The sequence below is a fragment of the Myotis yumanensis genome, unplaced genomic scaffold (assembly GCF_028538775.1).
Source record: "Myotis yumanensis isolate MYYU_CA2020_CCGP unplaced genomic scaffold, mMyoYum1.0.hap1 SCAF_9, whole genome shotgun sequence".
NCBI classification, from domain to species: domain Eukaryota; kingdom Metazoa; phylum Chordata; class Mammalia; order Chiroptera; family Vespertilionidae; genus Myotis; species Myotis yumanensis.
In genome coordinates, this window is record NW_027223760.1 from 50,807,475 (window position 1) to 50,820,335 (window position 12,861).

At 41.0% G+C, this 12,861-nt stretch overlaps 1 protein-coding gene across 2 annotated transcripts in view; it reads right to left on the reverse strand.

Annotated features, from left to right (window-relative positions):
• COL28A1 (collagen type XXVIII alpha 1 chain) overlaps positions 1 to 12,861 on the reverse strand; it is a 143,091-nt gene that overhangs the window by 6,006 nt on the left and 124,224 nt on the right. For both annotated transcript variants that reach the window (XM_070425131.1, XM_070425130.1), the window contains exons 31-33: positions 10,214 to 10,250; positions 7,576 to 8,124; positions 5,899 to 6,056 (exon numbers count right to left, since the gene is read on the reverse strand). In XM_070425131.1, the coding sequence (XP_070281232.1) occupies positions 5,899 to 6,056; positions 7,576 to 8,124; positions 10,214 to 10,250 (744 nt within the window). The remainder of the gene's footprint in view (positions 1 to 5,898; positions 6,057 to 7,575; positions 8,125 to 10,213; positions 10,251 to 12,861) is intronic.

The window sequence follows — 12,861 nt, forward strand, 5'->3', positions numbered from 1 at the left end:
ATATAATTTTACTAAAGGAAGAATATTCTGGAAACAATCCCTTATTTTATAAATGAGGAAACAGAACCCTTAAGAAATAGGTGATTCACCCAGTGTCAGGCGGATATCAGATTTTATTTTTAATTTGTTGGTCTCTGTGCGATACACTATCAATTTTAAGTATTTAAAAAGAAGACCACAACACACTAACTAGATGCACCCCAATCTCTGAAATATTAAAATAGAAAATATAAATTTTTGAGCCAAGAAAATAAGTATTTAGCTTCAGCACTGAGAATACCACATTTCCCGATTTTCAGGTGTGGGATATTTCTCCTAGGTCAGTTTGTAATATTTTTTTCCTCTCCTCCATGGGATAGGAGCATCTTATATTCTAAGGGTAATAAGTCTATTAGGAATATAGGATGCTTACACAACTTCATGTAGTAAGCATGAAGTAATTTTTAATGCTAAAAATTAGTCATTAAGCAGGATTTTATCCAAAAGAATTGAAGTGTTTTTTTTTTACCACCACAATGAGTGTTAATTGAATTTTATAAAAATAAATTATAATATATCTGTATATATGCCTAGTCAAGGCCACTTATAAATAAGTAAGTCTAATTTCAGGAAATCAATTTTCCTGTCAATGGAGACAGGAAAACTCCAGTCCCAAGTTTGGAAAGTCTATTTTTTTTTTTGAATGGGCTACTTCATCTAGTAGTGAGTATAATATGTTGAGCAACCTACAACATTAGGAGAAAAATATAGATGTACTGAACTATTATGTTATTTTTTCCTAATCTGCTGTTAAAATGTATGCCATGTTATTAGAGATTTTATAGAAAATTCAGCACAAATGGAATTATATAGGAGAAAAAGAATTCAATGATGTTATTTTTATAAGATAAAAAAATAAATAAAATTATACTGTCAACAAGTAATGGATAAACTGAAGAAGATATAGAACAGCAAGATGGGATCAGTGTGCCCTGACCAGTTTGGCTCAGTGGATAGAGCGTCGGCCTGCGGGCTCAATGGTCCCAGGTTCGATTCCGGCCAAGGGCATGTACCTTGGTTGCGGGCACATCCCCAGTGGGGGGTGTGCAGGAGGCAGCTGATTGATGTTTCTCTCATCGATGTTTCTAACTCTCTATCCCTCTCCCTCCCTCTCTGTAATAAAATCAATGAAATGTATTTTTTAAAAAAGATGGGATCAGTATTTTGAGGCCATATTATTAATAGAGACAAGAAGTGGTGAGACAATTTCTTGTCAGGTGCCTGCCTGGTTGGTGGGACCATAGCCCTGGGAAGGAAATGAGCAGCAGCACGGTGAACATAGTCTAACGTGTGCAGGGACTAAAAATGTCCATCTGGGGCCCAGGAGAAGAGCCTGGATTGAGAGTTGTTGGTTTTGGAACTGAGAAAGAGAATGTGGAACAAGAAGAGAGGCAGGCTAAGGATAGACCTCAGAAGAATTGAGGGTTAAGTATTTAAGAGGTAAAGAAAGAGAGAAACCCCGAAAGCAATTAAGAGAGAGTGCTCAGAAGGATGAGAGGAGAACAAGGAGAGAGAGAACCCTCAAAATCAAAGAAATGAGTAGCATGGTGTTATATGTGAAAGAGGAGAGAAGTTAGAAGATGGCAATAGGATTTGACAATTAGGAGATTGGTGGTGGCTTTTCAGCAGAGTTTCAGTGCCATATCAGAGGAAGTAGCATTGGCCCGTATATGCTTCTTACTGTTCTAATAATATACTTTTACAAAAGAAGTTGAAAGTGAGAGCCAGAGTGAGAGGGAAGGAGAATGTGTGTGTGTGTGTGTGTGTGTGTGTGTGTGTGTGTGTGTGAGAGAGAGAGAGAGAGAGAGAGAGAGAGAGAAAGAAGAGACAGGCCTATAGAATAATTCTATTATAAAAAGAGATAGGATAGTAGAACGAGGGACATGTGAACTATGAGAGGGTTAGGGAATTTACTTTAGGGCAGAAGTGAGAAATATTGGCAGGAATGAGCACCACAGTGAAGCAAAGCCCTGTCTTGGAAGAGAAGGGAATGGGCTTCAGAGCACAGGTAGGGACTAAAAGCTGTGCCGTCAGAGTTGAGGACAGAGCCTGGGGTCAGGTTTTAGGATTAAAGACCACATCTAATTTCAGTATGAAGTCAGAACCTGCCCAGGGCTCCAGCTTTTTATTTTTTTAAATTGATGTCAGAGAGGAAGGGAGAGAGAGAAATATCAATGATGAGAGAGAATCATTGACAGCTGCTTCCTGCATGCCCCCCACCAGGAATTGAGCCCACAACCCAGGCATGTGCCCTTGACTGGAATTGGACCTAGGGCCCTTCAGTCCACAGGCTGACACACTATCCACTGAGACAAACCAGTTAGGACTCTAGCTCTTGAAAAAACTGCCAGTAGAGCCTAACTATCAGAGTGACCTTTAGACAGATCTCAAAGTGGAGTACAGATGAGGGAGAGTAGTGGGGAAAGGCAAGTAAGAGATAGGAGAAACATCAGGAGTGAAAACTGCGATGGAGGTCTCTGAGCAGCTTGTGTGATCATGACAGGAGGGGAGAAAAAGGGGTGTAGACCAGGGATAGGGTCTCACTAAAAGCAAGGAAGGACAAAGAGAGGGTGGGACAGCCAGCAAAGTCAGCCTGCTGTGTTAGTTTTCTATAATTTACATTGATGCAGAATATACATTTCCTCCATGAAGATGCAGATCCTGCACCCTAGACTTAAGGCTAGCATTGAGATATATATATATCTCAGGACAATATCAGAGGGAAAGTGGAGAATCACAGCTCGCCCACTCCACACGGTGCAGGAGCTCCCCAGAGAGTCTCTTCCTATACTAGCTGGTCATTTCATCACTGGTTTGCTGTGGAATCGCTCTGTATAGGAATCCCACAGTCTTGCCTTGGTGTTTCTGCAAAGAGCCTGGGTGAAAGTGGGCTATCTAAGAAACCCAAGTTCATTGTGAGATCCCATTATCTCAGCCACAGGCACCCTAGAGAGACCTAGATGATGCTGAGTTTTCTTCTGTGCAGCTCTAGGTGTTTTAAATCCAAACTACTTTGGATGTACTCTTCGTATGCCATCCCCTTCCCAGCTACTAGAATGATTCTACTGTCACAATCCATTAATATTACTTGTCTCTCGGGCCATCAGACTTCCTGAGTCATGATATGAGGCATAGGGTCTTGCTGTGCTTCATTCTGTGTTATAACTGCCTTGGATTTCCCTCAGGCACCTCTACCTTACCTGGTGCAAACTAAGCTCATTATTTGCCTTCAAAAAACCCCATCCTAGCTCCTGTATTCTCCATCTCTGGGGATGGTATTTCATTTCACCCCATCTCCGAGCTAGAAATCCAACTGTCATCCCCAAATCGCTCTCTCTGCCTAACCTCTAATCCACACAATCACTAAATCCTGTTCATTCTACCCCAGAAATGGCTATTCAATCCATGCCTCCTTTCATTCCCACTGCTCTCATTATCTCTCACCTAGACTCATATCTCAGTCTCCGTCTCTCCTGCCTCTTCCTATTTATCTTTCACACTGCAATCAGGGTTATTCCTCCCGTGAACCAAATATGATCTTATGACCCTTGCTTTCAAAACTTCTCTGCTTTCTCCTGGCTGCCTGGCCTATGGATTCAGTTTAAACTCCTTAGCTTAACAGAGAAAGCCATTTATAATTGGTCCTCAACTTATTTATCCAGATTTAACTCTCACCATTCTGCCACACACACTTTAGGCTCCAGTTAGACTTAACTTGTACTAATTTATTGAAGTACTCTGGCCCTTGGTATCCCCCTTTGCCTACATGTTCCCTCTGCTGGAGGTAGCCTTCTACTGTGAAAAACTCCTGCTTATTCTTAAAACTCAGCTCAATGCCACCTCCTCTATAAAGTCCTCCATGACTTTGCCCTGAAATTAATTGTACCATCTCTTGTGGTTCATCCATAGCTCTGCTAAAGTTCTTACTACCTCCTATATGTAATCCATTCACTGATAGAGCCTGGACTTCTCTTAGGCAAGAACTGTGTCTTTATTTATTTACTTAATTTGAGAGGGAGAGAGAGGGGAGGGGGAGAGAGAGAGAGAGAGACACACACACACATTGATCATTTGCTTCCCACATGCATCCTGACCTGGGATCAAACGTACAACCTGAATATGTGCCCTGACCAGGAATCGAACCCACCACCTTTTGGTGTATGGTATGACACTCCAACCAACTGAGTCACACCTGCCAGCCAGGAACTGTGTCTTAAGAATCACCACCAGCTACAGCAGTAGGTGATCAATACATGCTACTGAAATTCATTAATCACAAGGTGAGCTCAGTTTAAGCACCACTTGCTGGATGAAACCTGAGCAGGCTCTTTTTAGGAAGGTTTTAGAAAGGGACATGGATCGACTAGGGGAGGGACAAAGTCATAGACTGTGTACATTAATGTCTGTAATTTACTTTACAATGCTCAGTAAAGACCAGGGTCAGCAACCCCTGGGGCCAAGTCAGAGTCTTCATCTGCTTTGGAAATAAGCTTTATCCAAACACAGCCATATTTATTCATTAAGTACTAGCTGTGGTGCTTTTGTACTTCAAAGACAGAGTTGAGTAATTGCAACAGAGATCAAATGGCCTGAAAAGCCAAAAAGACTTACTGTATTGCCTTTTACAGAAAGAGTTTGCTGACCCCTGATATAAACCAGGTGGTAAGAATGTATATGTTCATTTCAGTCAACAATCCCAGGGCAGTCTGTTGCCCTAACTGAAATTACCCACCTCAGACATGGTTAGTATTTAATCAAATAGAAACACACTAGAACCTTTCTGCCCCTTTTTTTGAACAGAGTATAAAAATCTAGGGAGTCCTAGATTCTGTCCCCGTAGGAATGGCTTCCTAGACCTGATTCCTAAATGGTCCTGGGTCCACCTACTGATCTGGACCCAGGCCTTTCTCAAGGCCTTAGTCCAACTGGACAGCTGAATCCTGATGCTAGAATATTGTTGCACTTGCTCATAATGAATCTCCCATGTCCACGAAGCCTTCATAAAAGGGCAGGATGGGGACTCCATGGAGCTTACGGAACAGGGTCATGGCAGCCATGTGCCTGCTTGCTAGAGGATGTCCATTTGTGTAGTAAAAATGAGTCAGGGTCTGCTTTGTTGTGACTTAGTGGGGAAGAGTCTACAACACCCACTGGCCAGTAATTATGGGAGGCTCTCCAGTTTTGACCTAAAAGAACCTAATAATTGCTCATAACCTGATTGGCTGAGGTTAGTGCCCAGAAGATAGTTATTACAGTCACATTTGTCTCAATACATCTGGGAGGTAGTTCTTTCTGTTGCTATGAAACAGAACATCTACCTTTCACCATATGCCTGCATAGCTTCCCTCCCAGTCCCTGCTCTGATCATAAGAAATGAGCTAAGAATGTGGCCTGGATTGGGGCATAGTGGCAGGTTGAATATTTTACACTTTGAAGAAACCTGAGAGGGTGCAAAATGGGCAGTGGATACACAGACAGACAAGAAAGAGTTGTGACCTGGTATGAAAGGATCTGCAAAGCATGGCAAGTGGGTGATTCAAATCGTATAGTATTCATCTGTTCTAGTACCTGTTATGGCTTTGGTGGTGGCAGGGGTCTAATATAAAAATATTATTTGCAACATTTAATAAATAATAATAAAATATAGAAATATTTAGAAATCTCATATTCATGCTCACAAGCCCCAGAGCTATTTCAGAACTAGAAATCTGGAGACAAAGAGCTAATATTTAGGGCCAAGAACTGGAAAATACACACACCTCAGCTGATTCTTGGCAGTGCAAAGCAAGATGTTCTTTGATGTCAAACAGACAGAAAACACAATGTTAAGCTCGCAAATTAAGCAGGACAGTTACTTACTGATTCAGACAGTTCTTTCTGGGGCTCTGGAGTGGAAACACCGAGTTCTTCCCCTGACAGCCCAAATCCAGGTTGAAGTGGCAATGAACCCAAAACTTTATTGAGGTAGGAGTCAAAATCCTGACAATGTTTTTTGAACAGTGTTTGCTTCAGGGTGTCTTTTAAAAGAGAAGTAGAAAAGAGACATCTTAGGAGCAATGGAACATTACTCAAACCCTGTTTAAAGAGATCTGCATTCTCCTTAAAATAAACAGTCTTTCCCATCACATGAAGTCAGCTGCTAGGTGAACTACGTTTTAAAACATTTTTACATCATCTATGAGAGGCCATCTAAAATAATTTAATTAAATGTAATAAAATATGAAGGAGGGCAAATAAGCAAAAGGATGACTTAAATGCTTGCTTATCAAAAGCATCAATTAACCATGAACTACTCCATGGAAGGGGCAAGTCTCACCCTTCCTAAGTTTAATGGGTGGTTAAGAGTAGCATAAGGCCAGCCAGCCCCCAAATATATCCCTCTCTGGCTGGAACACATTACTAACCCTTGGGTTTAGATGATAAAGCTCCTCAATTATTAAAAATAGAACTTGTCTCTGAAATGTGTAATACTTCTGGTCATTCTAACATATGAACAGCCCAGTGAGATTGAATATATCAAACAAACCCATTATTCATCCAACTGGGTGTCAAGGATTTGGGACCCCAGGTTAGAAAGGTCTGAAGAAAAGGAAAACTAGACTATGGGGAGGTGTAAGTCTGGTATGCTATCATTAGGGCCAGCCGTGCTGGTCCCCAGAGTGGGCTGGGAGCAGGGTCTATGCTACACAAGAAGGGTCTGTGCTAGCCCATGTCAGGCCCCACTTCCAGGGTGTGGAGAAGGAAGGATGGTGCTAAACCGAAGCCTGCAAACACATTAAGCATAAAATTTTCTTCCTTCCCAATCTTGCCAGGTGGGGGTCCTGCCGGAATGAATGATCAGTTTCCAAATAGTTGGAACATGTTTCATTGTAAAGCAATACTGATCATCCTTCAACCATAGGTGAGACAGGGTCTTAGATTGCCTCATTAAGAGACCTCAGTTCATGTGAAAGGGTAAAGGAGCATAGGGAAACCTAGCTCATTAGCACTGATTGAATATTCAAAATGGTGTTCTGTAAGATAGTCCTGACATCAACTTGTTTACCTATTATCCATTTTCGTAAGAGCAGAGATTAAACTAGAATAACCCCTTGTGTCTCTCTTCTCTTTAGATTACTATAATTTTTTTCTCATTCATCATGTATTTCTTAATTAATTTTGATTCTAAGGTTATTGTCTGCCTTGCTGCTGGCTTGCTCCATCTTTTATTCAGGTTAGGTAACTTTTTGAACATTAATCTTAGCAATACCCCCAAGTTCTGTTCTTTCTTTTCATCCATGTCCCTCAACCATAGATACCCAAGTTAATTCCAAGACCAACTAACTCAGCACTTGTCACTAATGAATAAAGACAAGGGATTATACTCTCGAAATGGGATGGTACTAAGTGTTTTAACCTTCTGGAGTGTGTGTGTTACAACTTAATGTTTGCACGAGTCTCACTAGCCTCCCAATTTCCATGTTTTCTCAAGATAATCCAGTGACATGGTACTTGGAAGAACAGCATAAGTGCCTTTCCCCTGGAGCTGAGTCTTACCTTGTAGAGTAATGAAATCATCAAACTGATAAACATGATTGCTATCATTAGCAATTAGAATCATTTCTTTGTAGAACATTTTGAAGTTGGGGTCATTTTTCTTTACCACCCCTATCACAAATATTTCCACTTTGGTGTCCCTGGCATTCTTCACCACCTCTGTCAGATTCTTTTTATCTCGGGTATCTGTCTGCCCATCAGTGATGACCAAGGCCACTTTCTTTACACCTGGCCTTGCAGCTTTAAACATTTGGTTGGCTTCATCGAGAGCTGTGGCCGTATAGGTGCCTTCCCCAAGGTACTGCATGTTGTCCACAGCCAGCTTGAAGTCATTCTTGCTGGAGAACTCCATCAAAGGAGCCACCTTCTCCACCTTATGGCTATAGTTGATGATGCCTATGTGGACTGTGGCAAGGTCCAGAGCCACCTGGTCAGTCAGAGTCTTCACAAAATTTTTGATGATCTCGAAGTTGTTGGGCCCCACACTTTCTGAGCTGTCAATCACAAACAGCAGGTCTAGCGGAGTCTCTTCACATTTGGGCCCACAACCTAAAAGATGAATGTCGAGACAGAGACATTGTAGAAATGAAACTCTAAACATCACTGATTCATAGCAGGTTGGTGGGGGTGGGGAGGAATGGGCACAGGTGAACCCGAGACCTGGATTATTTCCTTTCCTGTGACTGTGGACACAGCTGACAACTGGTTTCCCATCTGGTTTCTATACCTGACTCTTTGAAAAGAATAATTCATTTTTTAAAAAAACACATAAAACACTGTAGATGATAAAATAATAAGTACTATGTTCCAGTTTCTCAGATTAAAAACTAAAATGTTTTTAAGAGTCAGCATCCTCTGTGTCTGCCTTCCTGATTACATCCCCCCCTCCCTAAGAGATCACACTCTCCTAAATTTGTCATTCCACCATTTGTATTTAATCTGAATCTGAAAGCTAATATTTCAGTCTTCAACCTCATCCTTACATGAAAACAGAGATTAGCTCATTGGCATGGCCAATGGGTAAAGTAATGTGATGAAAAATTTTAATCATGGGGGAAGTATTAGGGCTTTTAATTGTACACAAGAATTGTTCACTTTGGGTGGAGGACACACAGTGCAATATACAGCTCTTATAACATAGAAGCCTACATGTTAAACCTATATGTTTATGTTGACCAATGTCACCCCAATCAATTTAATAAATATCCTATATAATAAAAGGCTAATATGCAAATCGACCGAAGGGCAGAATGACCAGTCGCTATGATGTGCACTGACCACCAGGGGGCAGATGCTCAATGCAGGAGCTACCCACTGGTGGTCAGTGCACTCCCACAGGGGGAGCGCCGCTCAGCCAGAAGCTGGGCTCATGGCTGGCAAGTGCAGCAGTGGTGGCAGGAGGAGCGCGCCTAAGCCATGAGTTTGACATCCCCTGCGGGCTCCCGGACTGCGAGAGAGTGCAGACAGGGCTGAGGGACCCTCCCTCCCTCCAGTGCACGAATCTCATGCACCGGGCCTCTAGTTAAAAAAATAAACACATTGATGTGGTTAATAAAAAAAAAGAAGAGCTACTCTAGTTTATGTTTCTAGTTGCCCACCATGTCCACTAAAGTGGCTCCCATCTTATCGATGAGGCCATCCATCCATTCATACCATACTATGAAACCTTTTGAGGGTAATGAGAATGCTAGCCAATAAACAACTTCTATTTAGGGTTTATCATTCAGGGCAGTTGCCAGAGTCCCCAGGCATTAAGAATTATCAGGGATCCATTGGTTTATTCATCCTCCTATTGCCCAACAATCCTACCACAAAAAATCATGAGGAAAGTTGCAATTTTTACAGAGCTTCTAGAACTCAGAAATTGTGTCTAAATTGGCCTGTCACCACAACATGTAGAGTCCCAGGTTGGTTATTAAAGTCCAGAAGATTTTGGGGTGACAAGCCAGTTCTGGGGTCTCTGTATGGAAGAACAGTGATATTCCTGCACCTGTCCTGTTTAAACACAGAAGATTCGCTTGTCTGTATTATTCCATTAATCTCTTGCCTTTGGGCTAACCGCTTTACTTCCTCTCTCTGGTAACTCTATTTTAAGTCTAATGTATTTGACTAAACATGTAGAGGTATTTAAAAATAGTTGTGAAGCAAGAGGACCTCCTGACTGTCTTCCTGCCTTTTGGGGGGAATGCACTCTAGAAATAGTGCTCAAATCTCAATTCAGAAAGACTTGCTTCAGGAAAAACACAGACATGATCATCACCAGCCAGGCTGGACTCAGATACCAGTTAGGCCCCTGTGGTCATATTTCCTTCATTGCTTTCTTCTTCCCAAGCTCAGATAAATGTCTCCTGAAGATAAATGACACTGGGCTTACAGAATGCCTGGCTACCCACTGACTCCAGGCAGGTCTCACACTTCTTAATCAACAGGAAGATTACTTTCTTTTCTTAAATTAGGATTCCCACTGCCCCTCTCAATGCTTCCTTTCAGTTTCCTACTGACTTTTCAAATGAGCTTCAAACATTCTCATGAGTTACACAATATACATCTTCTGGTGAACACATTATCTCTTGACCAACACAGAACACAGCAGGATTGGTACTTTAAAGGTGTGTTTTTTTTAATAGTCAAATCTTACCACATATTTCAACAATAAGTTTGATAACTTCTTCTTTCTGGAGGAAAAAAAAGAATATGTATTAATAGTATGACCATAATATTTTTCCTATAGTCATAAAAGATAAGTCTTATTACAATCAGCATTGGGTCATTTGATTTAATGCTTCCACTCCAGAAAATAAGTAGCACAGAGGTTAAAAGTTGGTTGTAATGTATCATAACTAAATGTGTGTGAGTTGTGTAATGTAATACCTCAGACTTTCGGAATTCAAATTGTGGCTCCAGCATTTATTAGCTGTATGACCTTGGGCATTAGGTAATTTAACAGTATCTGTGTCTTAGGGCTGTGGATGGATTTAACAGGATATACACACAGCTCTTCCCACAGCGTCTGGTCTCGAAAAGAACTCCCCACCCCCACCCATGGTTTTACCTTCCATGGTTTCAGTTACCTGCAGTCAACTGCAGTTTGAAAATATTAAATAGAAAATTCCAGAAATAAACAAGTCATAAGTTTTAAACTGTGCGCTGTTCTGAGGAGCAAGATGAAATCTCGTGCTGTCCCATTCCATCCCGCCCGAGGTGTGATTCATCCCTATTCCCTGAGTATCCACTTTGTATATGGTTTCCCCACACCCCTCCTCCCTGCCCCCCATCCCAAACATTAGTCACTCAGTAGCCATCTTGGTTGTCAAATTGACTGTCAACTCTTATTTTACTTACTATGGCCCCAAAGCACAAGAGTAGTGATACTGCAAATTTGGATATGCCAAAGAGAAACCAGAAACTACGTCCTTTAAGTGAAAAAGGTAAAAATTCTCCACTTAATCAGGGAAAAAAAATCCTAAGTTGAGGTGACTAAGACCTACAATAAGAGTGAATCTTTTATCTGTAAAATAAGATATTTTGATAGAAAGAGATCACATTCACATAAATTTTATTACAGTAGATTGTTATAATTGTTATATTTTATTATTAGTTTTATTGTTAATCTCTTACTATGTCTAATTTATAAATTAAGCTATATCATAGGTATGTATAGGGAAAAAACATAGTATATATAGGGTTCTAGCTGTAGTTTCAGGCACCCACTGGGGCAGGGGCGGGGGGAGGCGGGGGCGGGTTGGGACATATTCCCTGTGGATAAGGGGCACCACTGGTACTACCTACAGTGGTGTGAGCCATGCATGCAAACAGTTACATGATTTAACCCACAAGTACTGAGCAGCCAAGACAAACACCAGGGCCAAAAAACAGTATATTCTATGCTGTATCCCCTCCTCTTTTTCTGCACCACTCCCCAATTGTGCAAGTCCCCTCTCCTGTTTCCTAATACTCTCTTTGACGCTTTCACGAAATGTCCCAGTGTTCTGAATGCTGCTTCCCGGTCCTGCTGCCCAGCAGCTCCCTCAGAAGGGCCCAGTGGGAGCTGGGTACCAGAAGTAAACCTGCTGAGGCCCCGCCCTGAGTAGCATGATTTCAGATAACTGAGATGAGACTAGAAAAGGCAGGATTGTACATTTGCCAAAGACAAAGACAGGAGCTGACAGTGATGATTAACTCATAGATGAAAGAAACAGGAGCCCAGAAAATCTCAGCAGGAAGGAGCGATGGACCTAATCTAAGAAGATAAAATTTAACAGTTGCAAAGTAAAGTTTTATTTTTTTAAATATATTTTATTGATTTTTTTACAGAGAGGAAGGGAGAGAGATAGAGTTAGAAACATCGATGGGAGAGAAACATCCATCAGCTGCCTCCTGCACACCTCCCACTGGGGATGTGCCCACAACCAAGGTACATGCCCTTGACTGGAAACGAACCCGGGACCGTTCAGTCCACAGGCTGACGCTCTATCCACTGAGCCAAACCGGTTAGGGTGCAAAGTAAAGTTTTAAAGAAAAAAATCTATAATGACAGAATTGGGGAGAAGGTGACATTGCTGGTGACATGACTTAACAGAAACATGTATGGGGAATATTCAGGGCATTTAAATTTAATATTTTTACACTATAATTTAAGTAGAAGCCAATGATTCCAAGTGGCTATTTTAAAAGAACTCCCAATACAATATTAATAAAATTATATAAAAATGAGAAAGTCAACAGTTATTTTTTTTCAGGCCTTGTCTTGCTTTTTTACATTTACTGAGGCATTTAAGAAATCTGAAATTAGAATGGGTCTAGAAAGGGGAAATGTATATATTTATGTTTAATTTTTTATAAATGAATACTATATACCAAGTTTTATAATTATAGTTTTTCATTTAAAGTGATATCATAGTTAATTTCCATATTACGTGATTACTGACATCAAATGCATGGCCATTTTAAGGCTCTTGATGCATTCTGCCAAATTGCCCTGCAGAAAAGTTGTAGTGATGACAACTCTAACAGAGTATAGAAGAAAACCTGTTTATTTTAGACAGACAATACTGGCTATTATTATTGCATAATCTTTGGCATTTAATAGAGCAAACTATCTCATTGTTTTATTTATTTTTAATATATTTTTATTGTTAGTATTACAGATATCTCCCATTTTCTCCCTTTTATCTGCCTCCTATCCCCCTCCTCCCAGCCCCTTCATACCCCCCACTCCGTAGGTCTTCACTACCCTATTGCACTTGTCTATGGGCTATGCATATAAGTATATATGTCCTTTGGTTT